We start from the raw sequence: 21,083 nt of genomic DNA, 5'->3' as shown, positions 1-21,083 counted from the left end.
AAACTACATGAAATTATTATTAACTTACTGTATTAGCCTATCTGGTTCATTTCAAAGTAAGACGGCCCATAGGCTACAGCACAATAATAATATTAGAACTGATAAACTAACTTGCGTATACAGAATTGCAGCAGGGAAATAGCAAAACAAACCTACAGCATATCGGTTATTTTTTCTGCTAAAAAACGTTTGGAATATTTTAGATGTTCAATATATATACTCGTATGTGCGTATGTAGTATGTATATGTCGTACTCGTATGTGCTGTGCACATACTGTCAATTTTATTACTTATTTTGTGGAAGAGCACAGAACAACAATATACTGTATTTAGGCAGTAACCACGACGAAAGTAACAAAGTTGTAGGTTGTACCTGTCTTGTAACAAGTTTGTTTGCATATAGCTTACAATGGTATTAGAATTTGAAACTAATCAGATTTACTAATATGCAATTTGCTGACCAGGTTAAAATGCTTACAGCAGCTGAGTAAACATTTTCTGTCATCACCTGCAATGTAACATAACCGCGTTGCCAACAGACATTGCCGATGAATAGTTTGTAAACAGATTCAGTGACAAACTTGACGGGGAAATCATTTAACGGCGATATGGAACAGCTGAACCGGGGCCGCTTGGCAAATACAACTACTTTTCGCTTTGGCATTGGATGGGAACGTTGAAGAGCCACTTCAATAATACGACGGTACGACTCTTACTCTTAGTTGACTAAACAAAAAAGTGAATGAGATTAGAAGCGAACATTGTGGATATCATTATTTGAAAACTTTTCTTCATCACTCATTGAATGACAGACAAGAAAGGTTTGTTGGTGGTTGGGATGGCAGCTTACACCCGGCTCATGGCCTGTCAAAATAATGAACGTCATTCTTGGTCTGTTTTAAATGTTATCTCCCAGATTCTCGCGTGAAAAGTCAACGCAAACTACACAAGGAGATGAACAAATGATAAGGAAATTAGTGATCAGATCATTATCATCTTGTGCATGAACGAGCCAAACCATGTTTCAACACAGCAATTTGAATTGTCCTACAAGTTCCCTTAACTTATTTTTTTTTTTTTTATTAAAAAGCATGATTTTGCATTAAAATAGCGTGCGTAAAATGATCGTACGTTGACAATCCGAATCTTCTAATTTTTTTTTAACTCTATGCTCGCTAGTTTTTTTTTTTAGTAAAAATTAGCCTGAGATCACGTTTTGTTGTGCATTCAGTGCTGACTAAGTATCGGTTTTCCTTTTTGAAAGACCGTTGGTTAATTAGAAAAAATCACTCAAACTTGATGGCAAAACACGCATTTAAATAACTTCAACTGGTAAGCTTTAAAGGAACGATATTGTTGTTTGCGTAGTGAGAATTTTAAGGCCTATAAGGTGAAACGGATGAATGCCTAATTTGCAAAACACTTGAGGTATTCGCAGGCATATGTCAATCAGCAACTGCGTTTGAATTTCACAGTAAAAGGTGATGAATGACAACTGGCTTGACCCTTAATTGCAGGTAGGCAAGGTAGGGCGGACTTGTAGTATTCGGCCGTCACAGAACGTTGATAACGCCACCTTGCTTTCACACGCTGTGACTTAAAATGTTACTGTAGGAATCGCTATCAAGTCATGATCAGCATCTCTAAAAGCGAACCTTCCAAGTCAATGAATTCCTGACATTCATGCAACAAATTTGTTATTTCAGCTTCCACGCAACTCTTTGCACGTAAAAGCATGCTGTTGAGCGTTGGTTTTCTTAAAACTAACGTAAAATGAATGTACTGTGAGTTTATTAAAAAGTATATCCATCAAAAAAGAAACAAATCTGTTGCATCTTATCATTCTTATCCAAGAGAAATCTATATGATGCTTAATAATGCGTTAGATCAGATCAACATCGGTAAACGCACAAAACATCTCAAACCATAGGCTACATTTTAAGAATCTTGATCCATTCCTATACCAAGAGTCATATCTTTAGACGACTCCTTGTAAAACAGATTTCTACGTTTGTGCAAGAAAGTTTATTCGAAGTGAAAAAATTAAAACTCAACAAACGTATGTCTGCTGGAAGTTGACAGCAAGTATTTGGAGAATTTATTTACCACACAAATATGGAAAATTCATTTTCAAACATGTTTACCACCAAGAAATAATTTATTTATCTTGAATTTGCTTTCAATGTTCCAATCCCAGACAGCAAACCAACGTTTTTTTGCCTTGATTCAACGTCTGCAGACGTTAAATCATGGAAAAAAATGGTTGATTTGCTGTCTTGGATACGATATGGAGCTACAGCCGGATGCACATCTACACAATAGAATAAGAAATTGTAAGCAGTTCTACTTTACTGCAGTGAAAGTATTAACAGTGGCGATGCAGGCACCTTATAGGATAGGCACTAGTGTTGAGAAAAAAGCAAGCTATTAAAGTGATTACTATTTCACATAGAGTTGTAAGAGGGAGAGGTTACTTTTCACATGAAATCAAACCGAAAAATTTTTCTGAAACGGAAAACAACCTTAAACGTTAAATTTTCGCAATATCACGTTGGTTTTACGTGCGATAATGTTTTTCATGTAAGGTTCTGGTATGAGAAGACTTCGTGCTTTCATCTCTCACAAAAGGAGCGCCGTGTATTACAAGACTTCATTGACCAATAAACATGTCCTCCGAAGAATGTTTTCAGAAACCCGTTCGCATGCATTTCGTGGCGAACGTTAAATTTATTGTGACATAAGTATAGAGTGCGAACTCAAGCGTAACAGCTTCAGCCGAACGCAAACTGAAAAAAGCGGCCCAACTTACAACTCTAGTTTCAAATGACATAACTATATACAAAATTGAATACAGTGATTTAAAAGAGCAATGCAGAAAAGAAGTAGAAAACTATTAAAAAGAGATTATGAGGCACAGATAATTTCAAAACACCATAAAACTTCAATGTTCGAAAAATACACAGCAGTGTTGAGGCCAATTAAATTACTTACTGATCTTACAAAATGGACTGCGAATGTGAAAACACAAAGTGCAATTATGGTCTCTTCAGCGTAGTAAAATGAAAGTAGACAGTTGCATTGAAGTTTTGAGATGATGGTATCCAAGAGTGATTTTAATAAACAAATGAGAAGTGATTTAATTTTTAATTTTAGACTTCAGCGAAACGTAATTTTACCGTCAATTAGAAACTGCAATTCTTTTTAAGAAAAGTAATTTTTAACTTTTAACAATGTCTTTTTAGACACTATCTTTAAAGAAATAAAAACAGAGTCAAAAGTCATGTAACTTTCACTTTGCAATTGTGGTCATGGAGCTTCAATAACGCTTTAAAATATTACAAACATTACATGATTTTTTTGTATTGCATTTCACCTACGGCGACAAAATGGCCGAATAATTAACATTGTGTGAATGAGCACATTACTACAACAGATGACTAAAAGAATTCTGCACTGCAGTAATGTTCTTTCTCTTTCGAAAATCTTTTCCGACAATACCCCCGCAAGATGTCGCCTCAGTGCACGAGAACGCCGTTGACGACACGGAGACGTGACTCAGCACCAGCTTTGGGAACACGAACAGTGATTGCCTGTGGATTGACAAAATATTAAGCTTCTGTCGTATCCTTGTTAGAGAACAACACTGATCAAGTAAAAAAAAACTCGGAAAAAATGAGGACACATATTGAGATGTCTCCAGTCCAAACAGAGAGAAAATGTTTGTGTCAGCGTTGGCATACTTCCTCATCAACTGAGTTTACTTCCAAAAGAAATATTACACAGGTTTAGCGGCTTTAGCTGTGTTAAGTCAATCGTATTAACATAATTACACCATATAATCTCAAGTGGTCAAAACACGGCCATACCACAACGAACTTTCTAAAGAGCAACGCAATCATTTCCCAAAGAAAATCTAAATTCCAAAAAAGTTTCTTTTATTTAACCTGAAGAAAAACTTGACCTTTTGTTTCGAACCTTTTTCAAGCTGTAAAGAATCTTTCAACACGAAGCAACCAGCTAGCAAACCAGTCCATTTTTTACATTGATTCAACGTCTGCACACATTGAATCTATGTAAAAAGCGGACTGATTTGCTGGCTGCGTGGTGAAACAACAATTAGAAAAACGGATTTAAATTATGCACCAATCAAATAAAGGAGAAAGTTCAGGTGGTGGTGGGTTTAGTGCAAAAATAGTCAAGGAGTATGTTGAGTGTAAACAGTGGGGCGATCCGTAAACAAACAAGACTACCTCAGTAATTTCACGTTAAGCTGTCTCATCAAAATATCATTCATATTCATGAAAAACGCTTCACATATGCCAAAAAGAGTGAAGAGATTAAAAAGTCACTCATACAAATAATTACATTCTTTGTTGATGCTAGTACGTAGTGTAGAATTAGTTGTAACCGCATAACTAAAGAAAATCTGCTTGGTGAAGATCAGGTACGGTTTACACGGCTGGCTGTTATTCCTCACAACAAAACTAGCAGAAATCTTTGTACATCAAGACCTACAATTGTCGCTTGCACTGGGAAAGGCAAAAAACCATTGGACGCTAAGTTTTTCGGACCATCAACAAAGATTTGGACAAAGTAACCGAATGGTTCAGGATGCAGATTTCAATATGATCAAAATGCAGTATCGTCGTCAAAAAAGCGATAAAATTTAAGATGCAATGTCCGTGGCTAAGCCAAAGTGGCGTCATTGCACATGAAAGGGCAGCATCTATCGGAGACAAAAAGGGATATCCGTGTCTGAGGCGACGGATTAACGTCAGTGTGTTTATTTGTTAAAATAATATGCTAAATGGGTATCACGGTTAATCCGTGCTCGTAACAAACGCGAAATTGTTGTTGAATGAAGCGGTGACCTGAAATACAATGCAGGGGCGAAAAATTACATGGTGTTCTGCGGGATAAACATATGACGAAAATTTACTCTATTTCTATATCAGTTTTATAAATTTAATTAGTTGAACTTGGAAGTGAATTTGAACTATAGCACAACAAATACAAGCAACTACACTGACATTAAGTTACTAAACTGCTATAACGTATCAACAAAACTCTCTGCTACCACACCTAATTTTTGGCATGGCCATGGTCCATACTTTACTGCTTACAGCAAGATATACTTAAAAGAATGATAATCAGGTGGAGATATGTGGTACGTTGTTCAAACGTTTGCTGGGTGTCAAACTGGTTTCAGACTACTCAAGCAAATGCTATCTTCAAGAACGAGTTAAAACTATGCCAAATGCAGCGCTTTGAATGTGATTAGCCCAGAGTCAAATAAATTCCCTTACTCAGTGAAACAAAGTTGGCAGGATTTTCTGTTTTCACTGATGTAAAATTTTTAAACGTAAAAAAATAAGTGGTTGGATAGTAGACAATATTGAAAAAACAACCATAAACTTTATCATAAAAAATTAATAATAGTTCAGCAGTTAATTTGCGTATCGTGCCATGATTTCATGACTCCTTTGTATTGATATTTTCACAGATAACTTGGAATTTGTGAGCATAAAATAAACACTGCAAACTTAATGCGAAAATTACTCCATTTAAGGCAGTGATCACATCTTTGCTCAAAACCAACTTTACTATTTACCAATAAAGCTCACACGACGACGACGACCAATAAATAACGTTTGAAAAACATAACCAATTCAGAAACGAAACAACAAAATCTGAGAAATCGAATGGACGTCATGATAAGTGCCTTGCGGATAGCTGCACTGTCTTGGAAATTGAGATGCTGTAATGATAAAACCGCAATTGTGTGAAGGATATCCTCGTAAAAAAAGAGTTTTTGAATCTGATGCCAAATTTTCCGATTAGGCGACTGGTGTAAGTCTCTCCTATGAACACATATAAAAAAGCAGCTGCATCGAGCGAGCTGAGCGGCAAACTTCAACTCACAAGTCCTAAGAAAGACGCCAGTTCGGCACCACACGAGAGCGCGTGGCTGTGCCATTGGCAAGGCATGATGCTATTGATAAGACATGAAGATTCGCATCCTTGGCTTCCCGACAATGTGATCAAATTTTAAATCAACAAATACACAGGAATCAGGGAATAAGCCTGGATACCACAAAAGCATGGTAATGTGTTCACACCTACTACACAAAGTTTCGAAGAGAGGAAATAAAATAGAATGGCTGTTTGTCAGAGGTGAGAAGACCAAAAGGGGGGCTAAAGTACCCTCAAAACTTCAGCTTCTTTCTCGAAATAACTAAGGCCGTAAAATTAAAACTGTTCCCCAGATGTTAACAGTACTAGTGAATGTCACCCCAAGAAAGAAATTTTTCACGACAGTTTTATTCCCCACAACCTCTAAATTCCATCATGGATCGAAACAGCTTTGAAGATTTTACTCTGATGAAATGTCGTACCTTCATCATAAATAAAACGACCTTTCTTGATAAACACTAAATCATGATACATAAAGTAATAAGATTGCTTCAGTATCTGTATTGATAGGCAACCCACAATGGCTTTCTTCTATCACGTTTGGACCTTTGTCAATTCCCTTAAACAGTTACTTGACCGTTTTGTGATATCTTATCAAAGAGTGAGCAAAAGGTCTAACGATTATCATGATAACGACGTATTGCCAATATACACAGGCAGATTAAGTCTCAAGAGTGCACACGCTTGGAGATCTAACATTGATTCAACACACACAGACAAAAAAGAAACGCACAAACTTCATCGACACTGTTGAAAATAAACCACGTCAGGTTGTTCCTAATTGAAAAGTGGCGTATTTGTATTCTTAACACTTTCCCGAAGCCATTTTAAAAACCAAAGCCTTCGTTTTGTGGCGTTCTTATGACTGGTTAGCGTATACAATTGTCCCTGATCGCGTTAACCGTAACGACTGCTGTCATAACGCGGAGGTGCGCCGCTGAAACACATACCACCGACGAAGTTGAAATTTTAATTATTTTCACCCGAAGATATCAAGATAACGTTTCAGATAGCATCGGTTGCATCACCAAAGAATTACTTAGCGGGAACGGTCAACCCACGCCTACTACCAGGAGTTTTCAATGCTCAGCATGTTATGTAATATGTCTTGCCCTCAACGTATTATCGCCCCCTAACGAGCAATTAAAAGCAATCGAATTGGTGGATTTGCGGTCAATAAATATCAGATTGACGGATATCATCGATGATTACACATGGTTGTACAGGCATAAGAAACGTGTCGCTAACATTTGGAGTTCTCATGACCATAAATTGGCCTTTCTTATTCCAAGTAATATTAATAATGCTATGGTTTTATTTATTGTCGCTCTACAACTGCTAAGGTCTTTTAGCGACAGGGCTCATTTTTAATTTTATATTAGGTTTACGATGTCACCACATTATTACCCGATTTATCCTCATTGCATTATGCAAGAAAAAACAAAATCGGTATATACAGTGTTTAAAGTCTTCGGTTTGACCCGATCTGGAATCGATGTCAGACCTACCATAGCCGAAGGTGAAACCACTAAGCCACTGAGCTGTTTTTTTATTCCAAGTGCAATACCTACAGTATTGAAGTAATGTACCCAACGACCGCGGTTTCATGCTCGATTTGTGGCATGTTCCCAAGAAATGTTGATCACTCAGCATGTTGATCACTCGGCATGTTGTAACTGACCAAGTAAGCTTCGAAAAAGGATTTCTTTCTCGTGCAACACATATTCAAGCAATCAGTCCGACGACTGGTGTTCCATGCTAGATTTGTTACATGTTCCCGTGGAAGATTGAAGCATCACGAAGTGTTTCAACACGACTCCAGAAGCGACGTTTTATAGAAACGAGAAATTTCATTCCAAATAATTTTTTTTCGATCAATAACGCTTAAAAACAGCGCATTTGTGAAAGATAAGACGTGCAAACAAATGAGGTGCTGGAAGAAAAGCCAAGACGTAAAAATATGTTTCTTTCGACCTTTTTTAGATTTGAACCAAAGATATGTAAGAAAGTGTATTATTTAAGAATATGTAAAAAAAGTTAGTCTGTTATTGTTTTAAATAATGCTATTCACTCCTATTAAGTTATTGGCAGCCATCTGTTTATGGTATACGTAAGAAAGACGGCATTTTCGGGATTTGAGTTGTGCTGTGATCAGTAGTAAAAAGAGGATGATTTTTATCATTCTTGCTACGATTTGTGTATTTTGTGTTAAACAAGTTTCGAAGCGATACCTTTTTGAAATGGAAATAGCAAAACAAACAAGGGACAATTCGCCAACTCCACGCTATGCTGTGAGTGCAAAGAGCGCACGCTACTCAGACAGGGCTGGCGTCAAGTTACCAACTAGGGTCAAAACGACAACAAACAAATGAAGATGACTAGTCACGAAAACCTGTAAACATGTTCCCTAGCCTTACGTCAAACCACCGTCACCAGGCTTTGAATCAACGTAAAACTTGTCCGAGTTTCGGATTGGTTTAGAATTGTTTATTGTCGCACTGACATCAATCGTCAAAGAAATTAAAGGAAAGTGGGCTAATCTTACAAAAGTCGTTTACTAATTTCTTGCCATGATATTAAAAAGCGTAATTACGGGGAACGGGTGACACAGACCTTGATCCTAAAAAAATAAACTGTGCTGAGAGATAGCGAAAAGTGTAAATAATAGTTTTTATATATCGCTGATAAAACAAGAATATTCCATTTAACAAGCCTGTATTTAATGACAGATCAAATTAAGAACAGATGATAACAACAATGTAAAACTCTTCGCGCATGTTTCACTGATCTAATGCGCCGGTATCTCTACACGGATGCTAATAATTTCTTAATATTGATGAGACGATTCATGACAAGGTCAAGAGGTGGGGATTTTACCAAGCTTTAAGTAGTTTATGACATTTTCAGCACTTTTCGTAAATTCCATCTTGTCATAACATTCCCCTTCCTTGTCAAACGTTTTAATCCAAACGAAAGCACCCTGACGTGACGCAACTTCAATTACATACGGAATTTCTATAAAATCAATTCCAAATAAGAGGTTTTGCTTGTTTGAAAAAGTTTTTAGCAAACCTAATTCTGGTGTTGCTGGTTGACGCAATAAAAAGCATAACTTTGCAAATTGTGTTTCGAGTGCAGCGGAAGTTGAGATACGATGACAAACCTTTCTTTGTTGAACCAATCAGAAGAACAAGGCATTAGCGCATTGGGATCTTGTAGACTTCGTTTTGTTTATTAGCGCTGTCATGAAAGCATGTGCTTAAGTTTAAATCCAAAACCACATGTATCAAGCCTCTGCTGTGACTATACACTGATCGTACATCAAATATTATCAAGCAACAGTATTTTCTGTAAACCCCGCCCGAGATAGGCTAGTACCAGCTAATGAATGAACGTGGCTCCTAACGACCAAACAAATTTGACATCAAAAGAACATTTTTGTAAACAGCCGAATAATTACCCTGGTTAGAGTCTTGTAGGCAAGACATTCGCCATTTCAAGGCTGGTCATTTAGAAAAAAAAACAAAACTATGTCGGTATTTTTGTTACAACAGTTCAAACATAATCGCAAATGAAAGAAAGCATTAGCTCCAGTGACATCTACAACCCATGAACTCATAGTATCTCTAAACTTTTCAAATGACATCTATAACAAGGAAAGGTGTCCAATGGTACCTCGCGTTAAAGAACAAACTTATGGCAGTGCAGAAGAAAATACCTTTGAAGTTTTTGAGAAACATTTTGACAATGTTTTGGGCAATATTATATTATAAACACAACATCAACCACCAATAAGATGCAGGTAATTAAAAGACCTTCTTCGTAACAATTAACGTAACTGACTGAGGTCAATCTCAGAGCATGTGTTGATTTGGCATCTAATCTCTTAAGGTAAATTTTACGACTTATCCGCGTCTTCTTTATTTTACTGCACAACATGCACAAACGATGTTTACCGTGTCAGGAGCTCCACGCAATCTCCCGAACAGAAAATCCGGTCGCTTGTACATGGCGTGAGCTTGGAGAGCTTCATTGAATTCCTGAGTCAAAGCATTTCGTGTCCAACGGCTTCGTACAGCAACGTTGCCTCTCTGGTCAATCAAACAGGGTTAGTTAGCTGTGGTACAATGCACTATCCGGGAAACTGCCACTTTGCTGAAACGACAAGCTTACCATGTCCGACAGTGCAAACGATCCTTCGAACCCTTGTTCGATTTGAAAGTTCTCGAGGTCGATGTGACATTCACCGAAATACGATTCTTCGTCGTTGCTGTCAATCAAAACTAACACGATGTACCTGAGTGGACACAGAGAACGATTTACAGTTCGTACATGCAAAACAATTTATAAATAATTTATAAAATTTAACTTCAACAAATAGAACATTTTCTATTTGAATAAGGACCTTCTGATGATCCTCCTTTTAGGTGAAACAGGCTGTCAAGAGTTTAAAGACTAATAACTATATTTGATTTAATTCGCTCTGCTTGGCTTTTTGCTTGGCATTGAACACTTTTTGTAGTATTAATACAGTAGTATTTATTGTTAAATTGAAAATATGTATTAACATAAACAAAAACCTGCTACTGAGTTCTTCTTTCGGAAGTGGGAAGTCAAAGTCTTCTTGCCAGACTAGGCCTTTAGTCCCATCTTTTAGGGGTGTCGTCTTGTAAACATATGGAACCCCTGGTATGTATACGCGAACAGATCTACAGGACAATGAAAGGCCTTAAAAACAACTTGTATGTACCACGCGTTCCTTATATCAAGTTCGAACATCGATCTAAACTAAAAATATAATATAAACAATAAAACAAAATAAAAATAACCACCAAACTGGCAGTGAAATGGAGCAGCAGATTAGGCGTTGCCTTGCCGATAATTCAAACCATGTTCGACATCTGGCTTAAAATGGTTGTTGATAAACACCGCTCACCTCTACCCAGGGTGTAATAAATTGTGTGGGCATAATTGTGAAGGAAAGACGGTCGAGAGAAAAGGACTGGCCAGTGGCCACCCTACTCTTGTTAGTGCCAAAGATTTAGTGCGATGAGAACCTTATCTTCTCATACCTGGAAGCTCAGGAACTGAGTAGAGGGTTAAACTTTATCACCAAACTATTCAAACGTTCACCTCAATAAATAGAAACTCACGGTTCAATATGAAGTCCAGCGAAGTTGACGTTGTTGGCTTCTACAACGGAAACGTTCAGTGTTTGTGGAAGCTTGTAATTCAACTTGATGAAGATTTCCCCGCCTATGGTGAGATCGATCTGAAAAATATACAAACACTTAGGGGTAAGCAGAGGCCCCCAAACTTTTCACTCCGCTTATTACGATTTTCTAAAAAAACATTACCCCACTAGATTTTACGGTCAAACTTGTGACATTGATCGTGCAATTCATAATTTTTGTTTTGATTAACTTTTCCCAAGTTGATAGATGAACTTTAGCCCCAAAAAGTAATTATTTATCCTCTTTTGAGAAACCCCTGGCATAAGCAGCAGACGATTGATGCTGTTACAGCCCTATAATTTGTCATGGATAGTAAAAAAAATCTTTTTCACTTTGTTGTTTTAATGCTTCAAAAAGATCGAGGGTCGGTTTGTAATAAAGAGCCACTGTTTGTCCATGAAACCACACTGCATGGTCAATAATAGGCAATTACGAATTAATGATTGTTACTGAAGGAAAATGATGAATTATTAAAAACAAACTGTTTTGCGTCTAATCGCATGAAATCGTAATTGACTTTTAAGCTAATTCGGTCACAAATTTGACATTAAATAATTTTTTGCGGAAGAAATTAAATTAACAATTTTATGCATTCGACCTGAACTGAACACAAAATAAATAGAGCACAATTTTTCAAGTTAAACGGATCGAAAAGTGAAAATCATTATTGCAACAATAAAGTCTCACAGCCAGACCACCTCAAAATGTGCATACACTTTCTGCAATACCAAGGGAACAAGTATATGTTTATTTAAAATTAGTTAAAGGTTAGTTAAAGGGCGGGGAAACCCAAATTAACTTTGCGAGTTTTTTGTTTCAGCGTGATGTCATTGTGTACAACATGCGTTTTAGCAATAAAAAAATCCAAGTTTTGTTGCCCTCGTCTCGCTAAGGCCGCTTTTGTTTGATACCCGTTTGCGAGGTCTCGTTGCGCATCAAGCTGTGATTCTGTTCGCTGTGACGTCACAAGGTACATATAGTTGTGGCCAAAAGTTTAAGACCAGACTTGATTTATGACAATTTTTGCATTACTTCAAAATACTGCATCAGATATAAGATGATGCATAAAGATGATGCAACTGAAACAATATATGATGCAGTATTTTGAAGTAATGCAAAAATCGTCATAAATCAAGTCTGGTCTTAAAGTTTTGGCCACAACTATATGTACCTTGTGACGTCACAGCGAACAGAATCACAGCTTGATGCGCGCGAGACCTCGCAAACGGATATCAAACAAAAGCGGCCTTAGCGAGACGAGGGAAACAAAATTTGGATTTTTTTTTTGCTAAAACGCATGTTGTACACAATGACATCACGCTGAAACAAAAAACTCGCAAAAAGTGAATTTGGGTTTCCCCGCCCTTTAAAAGCTTTTCGAAACACAACCCCTTTCAAAAGGTGTTTGCAAGGTCTCAATGGGAAAACAAAAAACAGCATTTCTAAGAAAGTAAAATACTATTCGATATCAACTGCGCAAAATTGTATCAGCCTTGCAAGTATGACTCTAGAATGGAGTGACTGGTTGTCAAAGTGAACAAATAACTAGGACGCGCCAGGTGGTTTGGTATGGCACATGGTTGGGAAATCGCGGCTACATCGATTTGGCAATGCAGGTGATAATGAGCTCACAAAAAAACAGCATTAACAATGCAGTGTGTTCGGCTTCCAATCAATTGCACATACTTTCTTTAGATTGTTCAATGTTCATCAACAACATTAAATGAAGACCAGCATGACAAAAGGTTTTGTGGTTTTTGAGCAAAGCAACTCTTACTGGATACGGTCTACTAAAGATTGCGTGCGCAACTGGCATTTAGTTGTAAATTATTAATCTTAAAATTCTCGGGTCCACAGGTGGTCTCACACTTTACAGATTTTGAGATAATGTCGTCGATATAACGTTGCAAAACTTGGCAGAACAGAACAAGGCAGTGATGCGGCATCCATTGAAGATCACATGTTAACAAAATATTTTTAAAGACGTTGCTGCAAAACATAAAAACTGCGAAAAAAACAATAGCAATGCCAGGAAAGCAAAAACAAATAGCAGTCACCCCAGGCATATAAAAGAAGAAGAAATTGAAGCAGTAGCAATGACACTGCTTTGTTGTTGCTAAGACTAAGAGGTGCCTTTAATCGAAATCATACAGATCTTCTGAAGAGATTTCACGCATCAGAACGCCCACAAAAAAAACATAAATAATACATGTTGTTTTGGGAAAATCGAAAACCTACGGCTTTTATAAAGAGAATAGACAACTATAGGTGATGGTTAATTGAAACACATACAATTTTATAACGGGCATTGTTTGACGCAAACATTTCCATTCGACTGTTAAAATTATTTGTAAATACGAGAAATATATTCTTATAGACATGTCGATGTGGAGCTGGCTTACTACTGCTACTAATGTTGAACTAACAATATGGAACAACAAACTGGTACATAAAACACACGATCGACTGGATTGGCAAGAAAAGGGGAAGGCCTTCGCTCAGTAGTGGGCTACCACAGGCTGAATATGATGATGACGATTGCTACTATTCAACGCTGTTGTGTTGCTGTGCCTTGCCGGTTTGTAATCCAAAAAGCGGACACTCCCGAAACTATATTTCCGTTTAAAGCAGACACAAATCGGAGCACAATGTGAACTAACAGTTCGATTGGCCTAGAGTTCACATGGATGCTGCTATTCTTGTTGTTAACCTCTTAGTTGGAGGTTTGCTTTGTCGGTAATAATATCAAAGCGAAAGTCCATGGAAACGTAAAGCAAACCTTCTGCTAAGTGAGGGCAAAGATCGGGATGTAGTTTTGGTTGAAATTTACAACAGAATCATTTGTAAAAGTATTGACACCTGTGCTAAGTGTTGTAATTCATACCCCAGTTTAGCATCGCTTACTAACTCTAAAGTTTTCCTTTTAATAAATGCAGAATACTGCATAGCGAGCAATTACAGATCATGCAAGAAACAAGTATATAGCTATTAGACAATTAGCTTAGTACCCACTCTAGCAGAAACTTCACCACTTCCCTGCTTGACACCTCTCACCAACACCCCGGTTCCAGGCAAGGATGCTTCTCAGTGGTACCATAGAGGTACTGCTTTAAACTAATTGGTTATTGATACTTTGCCGAATTGCAATGGGTGTGTTCTTCAGCAAAACGCTTCTTAACAATTACGCATCTTCCATCAATGAGATATGTCGAATAAACTAAAATGAGTTGATAGCACCATCTAGCGGAAGCAGATCAGGTAGTTTCTTGACAATATATCTGTCGATTGAGTAAAAAAAGCCCAACAAAGAAAACAGATACAGGGCAATGCGAGGCTTACCTCTGGTTGCAGTCTGTACCAGGAAGTAGAAACGTCATCACGGCAGTCCACATCAGCGATAGAAACGATCTTTTCTCCCATGAAATCATCGCGACCCAGTGCGTCGTAACACCAAACAGAAAACCTGGTCATTACAAAAAGTAGTTGCGAAAATTAACGAGGTAACTTTATGTCATTTTAGGTTTAAACACGACAAAATAAATACAATATACTGAACCGGTGCATCTATAACACAATTTGTCCTTTGCGTAGTAGAAGAACAGGTTTTTGTAAGCTGGAACTTTTACGTCATATCTTTGATGTATAACTTTAGTCGAATTACTTGACCATTTTTACGATCACCCGCCCCGTTAGCTCAGTGGTTACGTGCCTGGCTCAAGATCACGCGGCGCTGGTTCGACTCTCGGGGCGTGCGCTTGAGCAACGCACTTTCAGGACTGCTCTCTATTCAGCGGCACCTAGTGAATGGAATAATTCCCCGGCAACAACACTTCAACAATCGGAAAATTTCACTCTGGCAACCTCGGTAACCGGCGCTGCGTCAAGAGCCTCTACAAGTATGCGAAACTACCAGTAATCACCTATCAAAGACTTTGTCAGTCCGAGGATAAAGATTCAAAACCAACCAACCAAACCATCACAACATCACTTGGCTCATTACTTCATGGTTGCTGTATCACGCATTTAGGGCTAGGCCTGGCTATGTATGAAAGATGTGTTACTGGTAGTACATGTATGATAATGTTCATTTTTTGCGAAGTTGTTTTTTCAATTCACTCAACAATTTAGCTTCAACTATTATTGACAAAGTAACGAAAGCAATCAAAGCTTAGATACTTTGCCGATCATGATGTTTGCCAGTGTTGCCCTACGCTCACATTTATGTTATCTGCATTTGGTACTTTAAATTTCCAAACCAGAGTGATCAATTGGTCTGGTGATGTCTGTTAGATTCTTGAGAAAAATTTTTCCAGTATAAAAGTTGAGATTCATAACTGCTGTATGAGTATAGTATCCTACGATAGACAGAGGCAACTTATATTTAGACATCAAACTGTTTAAACACTCAAAATAGGAATTGTTAAGATGGGAGGAGTATATTGTGAATCAAGAGTCAAGATATAACATGTCACCTCAGCTGAGCGTCATTCATTTGCTCTGCAGTCAAAGAGTAAGTGAAGATCTCGTTAAATACAGGATTGCGAGAGTTCTTCACCACTGACGTGCACTTCATGGTTGATTGGTCACCGCTTGAACCAGGAGCTGATTGGTTGCTGAACAACAATTCCACCTACAAAAACCTACTTGTTAGATGAACGCAAAAACAACAAAGCAATGATATTAAGCGCCTAGGTGATGAAATGGCTGAGTGCAGAAACAAACTCTTCTACAACAAAGATTTAAAAGAAGCGGCTTGCATATTGGCTTGTGAGCTGTAAACTGAAGCTTCTTTGTGAAATCAAGATTGCCCTGGACTAGAAACCTTAACCAAAACATAATCAACCTAAACTGAAATACAGCAAACTGGGTGAATGTTGAAAAAGGTTTATAACTTACTTCTATTGGTTGTATAGGCATAAGATAATGGGATATCTTCATAAGATATCTTCTTTTTCTCAAACATTAAGTATTAAAATAAGAAAAATCAATCAGGAAAAGTATATGTATTGCATGCATAGGCGTCGAAATAGGGTGGGCCGGGTGGGCGACGCCCACCCTGCCGTGAAACGAGGGTGGGCAAAATATGTTTCGCCCACCCTGTTTTCATGACACTTATGAAGTGTTCGTTACAATTAGGCTATTTCCGTTTTTGTTAAACGCTGGACTATCCAACCAACTGCAGCGCAACTTCTTGTTTTACGCTATGTCTCTCGCTAGGTATCCGACAGAACAAAGCAATTCCGTAAAAACGCTGCGTTGAAAAAAAATGTAGTATTCACTGCATTGTTGTTGCTACGGCAACTGCCACATGCTGGCAATTCCTAGTGAGAGAAAGCTACGTTTGATCTTTTCTCCAAATGGTCTAACTTTCGTTACGTCACGGTCAAACTTCAGTTCCGGGTCAGCGTATGGGAATATGAATATGACATCAGGGTCTGCTACTATTCGGTGAGTACGATTCGGTGAGTCTGATTCGGTGAGTTCCTAACCTCTAACCCTAAAACGGCAATGATAATTAGGCTATGGTACCCAATAATTTAAAAAAAAAATTGAAAAAATCCCCCGTTAAGGGATCGGACTCACCGAATCGGACTCACCGAATCAGACTCACCGAAACGGGCCATTCCGACGTTTTCAAGACTTGTTTTTGAAATACACCATCCAGCGCTGCTGTGGAACGCATGTTTTCACTTAGAAAAAATAGCGCTAGAAATTAGCGCTGACGCCGTCAATTTCTTTGAGAGCTGACGCAGCACTTTAGCCGTAAAATTTTTAGGCAATTCGGGCTGACGCTGACGCCGTCAATTTATTTCATTGACGCGTCCAACACTGCTTTTTACAAATCAAAATGCGGCAAATCCGAAGGCGCCACTTTAAAGATAACAGGTCATGAGACGCGCTTTTTAAATCGCAAAGGAAAACATAAAAGAAGTTTGTTTAGTTTAGCAGCGCTCATAAGATCGCAAGGAGCAGGAAAGCAAACATCAAACCTATTATAGCTTAATTCCTGCAGCGACGCTAAACGCAGTCTTTGTGAGAAAGACTAACCATTGCGAATTTGCGAACATACACATTCAATGAAATCTGTTTGAAAACTCTCGCCCACCCAGAATTCCCCTCTTCTAAGAAAAAATCGACGCCTATGATTGCATGTATTACAGTTGCCAAGCATGTCGAATAATATTCACCTTGACATAAGGATCAGAAGTGTGTCCTCTTACATCTTTAGCCAAAAGATCTTGAGCCGAAATAATCTTAAAAATTATTACAGTTTTTGTCAGTTTCGAGTAAACAAACATCACAAAGCCGGCAGGTGCACATCACAAATTTTTCATACAATTCTGTATTCACTGCAGTGCGATTTAATTAATTACTTTTGGTCTGAGAGGATACTCACAAAATTCGAAAATCTGTGAGCTACCACAGTCACTCAGCGTAATGATTCAACACAAGCATTTCAATTTCTCATGCACCACCAACAAATATTGATCACTAAACATGAATATAAATCGTACTTAATAAGAAAAATAATACTCTTAATAGTCTGGAGCTCTGAGCCTCTGAAGTTGAGAGTCTACACTTCTACCACCCCAACATCACAAGGTTTTCCTGAACTACACTAAAATATGTTGACCATCTTTTTTGGGTGTTCACTTCTTTCAAAAGGCCTTAAACACACACTAGGTTTGCAGTTTGCTCAATAGTTGTTTAGATCATATCACTATAAACTGATGTGGTATGATACAAAGAGTCACTGTGCTATGCAAATCAAGCATGTCTTTGAAAATTCCAAAAAAGTGAACACCCAAAAAAATGTTCGCCGTACGCCGCTGCAAATCAATAGAACGTAAGCTTTTCTTGACAAACCTTAACAAGAAGTAGAGACTTCTCTGATACATATTTCAAAGAAACCTTAATTTCTCCTTGTACGTCATTCATTGTCTTCATGACAGCTGGATCAAGCTCTTTAAACATCCTCTTCAACATGTACATGTTTTTCTAAGCATTCACAAATTTCACGTAATAAATCATTTCGTAAAAAGTCATTATTGGTAAATCCATGAAAAAAACATTACAAACAAATCTGTTTATTTGCAAACCAAATATATAATCATCAAGATTATGAATCTCAAACCATTTCTTAATCCATAGTTAATAACATGTTCTGGTTAATGGAATGGAATTTAAACGATTTAGTTGCAAAATTATTAGTTTAAGGTTAAGAATAGTCTATTTGTTCTTTTGTTTTGCTTTGATGAATTAATTTATTTTCTGACGGGGGCAGAAAGTCTCCCTGAAAACGTTCAAAATTAATATGTTGTTAGTTTTACGTATTGTTTTTTTTTTGTATTATGCAATTCGATCCTATCAAGTTGTTATTAATCATATGTTTATGGTATTCAAGATTGAAGTGACAAAACCAATATTACCATTTTAAAGAATAAAATCAAGCACACAAAATTGAAGAAACAAAATTGCATGAAATGCGGATGTGGTAGGTAGTGTGTCACAGTACAATATTGCCATCTTCCTATAAAAGTATAGCAACAATGTAGTAAACTGTGCGTTCATGCATTTAAACATAATGCCATATTATGACATGCAGTTGCTTACATGCTGCACAGAGATAAAACATCATCATAAACTGTGGAAGCACTACAATGCACATTGGTACCATGTATATTTGTTTTTTGGTTGTTTGTTAATAAAGTGCAGAGTTCCAAATGGTATGATCAGCAATAAAGTGAACAACCCACAAGAGCCAACAAAATTCTTTGTCATAAAAGCAAATAAAGTGGAAATACCTAAAACCCCAATAATAGATATTTCTCTGCAAATTGTAATCTGTTGTTCACTAACTGTTACGCAGACATATTAAATCTATGCAGTTACCTCTGTGCTGACAGCAAAATGATTTAGATAAAATAATTATGGCAAATTGACTGAGGTCGATAATAATTTGAAGATACCTATCCGACGCTGCCAACACAAATATACCATTTTGGAGACGACTGTACTGGTACAGACTTTGTGACAAGTCACATTTTAGTGCTGAAGTTATTTATTAGAAGAAGTTGTAAGAATCTTTTAAGTAGGCACTTCAGTTTGTTCAAAGTGTGTTTCAGTGAGGTGAATGTACCGGAATGGCCCATTTCAGAGAATCCGATTGGGAGAGGCAGATTCAGAGAAATGCCAATTTACAGACAGCCTTTTTTCGGAAAACCTCCGAAAAATGCTTTCTCTGAATAGTAGCAGACCGTGAATGTACTATGTACATTAACTGTTATGTGGCGAGTAAGTTTAGGAGAGCTTTCAATTATACTTTAGTTATTAATGTTTGGCAAAGCTCCAACTCAGTCTATGTGGGACTACCTATGTAAAATTGGCCACAACTTCTGAATGGATCCCTGAACTAATGTTTTTGTTCTCAAAAAATAGTGTGTGTTTTCACAACAATACAAGTTTTCTTTTAAACATGATATACATGACATCTATCTTATGTCTTCATCTTGAGACAGCATGGTAGTAAGCAACAACTGGAGTAATTAGGTTGCTCATTGCAAATTTGTCAGTACCATCTTTGACAGCGCTTCCCAATCAGTACGTCGAGGCTCACTGATTGGTCAGAAAGCTCTTGGAGAGGGCCACAAATGATTTAGAAAAACATTCAATATTTCCTAATTGACAAAAACGTTTTAGAAAATTAATCGATTTTTCATGTTTTTCTATTGATTGGTCCATCAAATGATAATCATAAAACTGCCCACTGCCCATTGTTGCATCAACAAGCATTTGCTCCCATGACGCAGAGAAGGTAAGCCTCTGTCAGCCTATATCTTGCATAAATTTGCTTTGAGCTTCTCTCCTACCAAACCTCCTTGATGTGATCACATCCAAGAAGCCAGCTCAAGTGTCCATTAACACTAAGATATGTTTTCTATCATTTTTTGTTTTATTCCAGTTTATCAATGTTATATTGCCAAAAGACTTTGATGATCTCAAAGAGTAACAACAAGATTTTAAGTGAAAGTGGTTGGGAAGCATTCGTCATTAGTGTGATTCTGACATGTGCCCATTACTTAATCTATAATCGAGAATTGTATATCATATTTACTACGTCTATCTAACTTACCCCTACAATCTCTCCAAATAAATAAAAGCAGCACAAAAGCAAGCCATCTCATGGTATGTCTGAATCAGCAGCAATGAATTAGACCATTCCAAATTGACTCAAGTCCAAATTATTTATCTGTATTAACATATATTTGAAAGCAAACTAACCAAATAATTCTGGTGATCTTCCATAGCTTTGTCACTTTCATCTCGAACTTCTTCTTTGACATCTCGCTTACTTTTACTGCTTTGAAGAGATGTGGAACTGATATCAATTTTCTGCTGTTTTGAAACACCAGAACCCATTTTTGACTATATCAGATAGGCTATACCTACAATAGCACAAGTATAAAAGCCAAAATAAAAAAACAAAAGTTTAATTAATTATATGTTTTATGCACAACGTTTGCTAAAAACGTCTTGTTTGGTTTCAATAAAAATGTCACAATTTTGGTGAAAGTAACCTTGTTGAACCATAAGGAGATAAAACCAAGCAACACAAGGCATTCAACATGATACAGTATACAACAAGCGCAAAATTTTTTGTTGTATTTTTTGTAAGGTACCGTGTGGTATACAGTAGCCTACCCCGATAGATTAGTTAGTTAACGTGTGACTTTGTGAACAAAGAAGCTTCAAGATCAGGCGACGCTAGTTTGACTCTCGAGGTATATGCTTGAGCAACGCATTCAAAGAACTGCTCTCCACGCAGCGGCATCTATGATTAAATTCCCCTGAAAGGTTGAAGACTATAGGACTAAA

At 37.3% G+C, this 21,083-nt stretch overlaps 1 protein-coding gene across 1 annotated transcript; it reads right to left on the bottom strand.

Annotated features, from left to right (window-relative positions):
* Window positions 1-1,782: 1,782 nt before the first annotated feature.
* Window positions 1,783-20,647, bottom strand: LOC145778245 (synaptotagmin-10-like). Its single transcript, XM_082589700.1, has 10 exons — window positions 20,490-20,647; window positions 18,075-18,206; window positions 17,396-17,461; window positions 15,680-15,837; window positions 14,547-14,670; window positions 11,127-11,245; window positions 10,554-10,682; window positions 10,147-10,270; window positions 9,930-10,064; window positions 1,783-3,590 (listed from the first exon to the last, which is right to left on the bottom strand). Exons 1-10 carry the CDS (start codon window positions 20,625-20,627, stop codon window positions 3,516-3,518), a joined length of 1,200 nt encoding a protein of 399 aa, XP_082445826.1. The 5' UTR covers window positions 20,628-20,647; the 3' UTR covers window positions 1,783-3,515.
* Between the last annotated feature and the right edge of the window lie 436 nt (window positions 20,648-21,083).

This window comes from Aplidium turbinatum, chromosome 10, assembly GCF_918807975.1.
Source record: "Aplidium turbinatum chromosome 10, kaAplTurb1.1, whole genome shotgun sequence".
In the NCBI taxonomy this organism is placed as follows: Eukaryota; Metazoa; Chordata; class Ascidiacea; order Aplousobranchia; family Polyclinidae; genus Aplidium; species Aplidium turbinatum.
This window is presented reverse-complemented; position numbering and strand designations above follow the sequence as displayed.

Bases quoted from the DNA above. Each gene is read 5' to 3' on its own strand.
- LOC145778245 (XM_082589700.1), bottom strand. From the start codon at position 20,627: ATGGGTTCTGGTGTTTCAAAACAGCAGAAAATTGATATCAGTTCCACA. The intron at 18,207-20,489 runs GTTAGTTTGCTT...GTGAATGCTTAG, and splicing joins AAGATCACCAGAATTATTTG to AAAAACATGTACATGTTGAA. The intron at 11,246-14,546 runs GTAAGCCTCGCA...TATATTTTTCAG, and splicing joins GGTACAGACTGCAACCAGAG to ATCGATCTCACCATAGGCGG.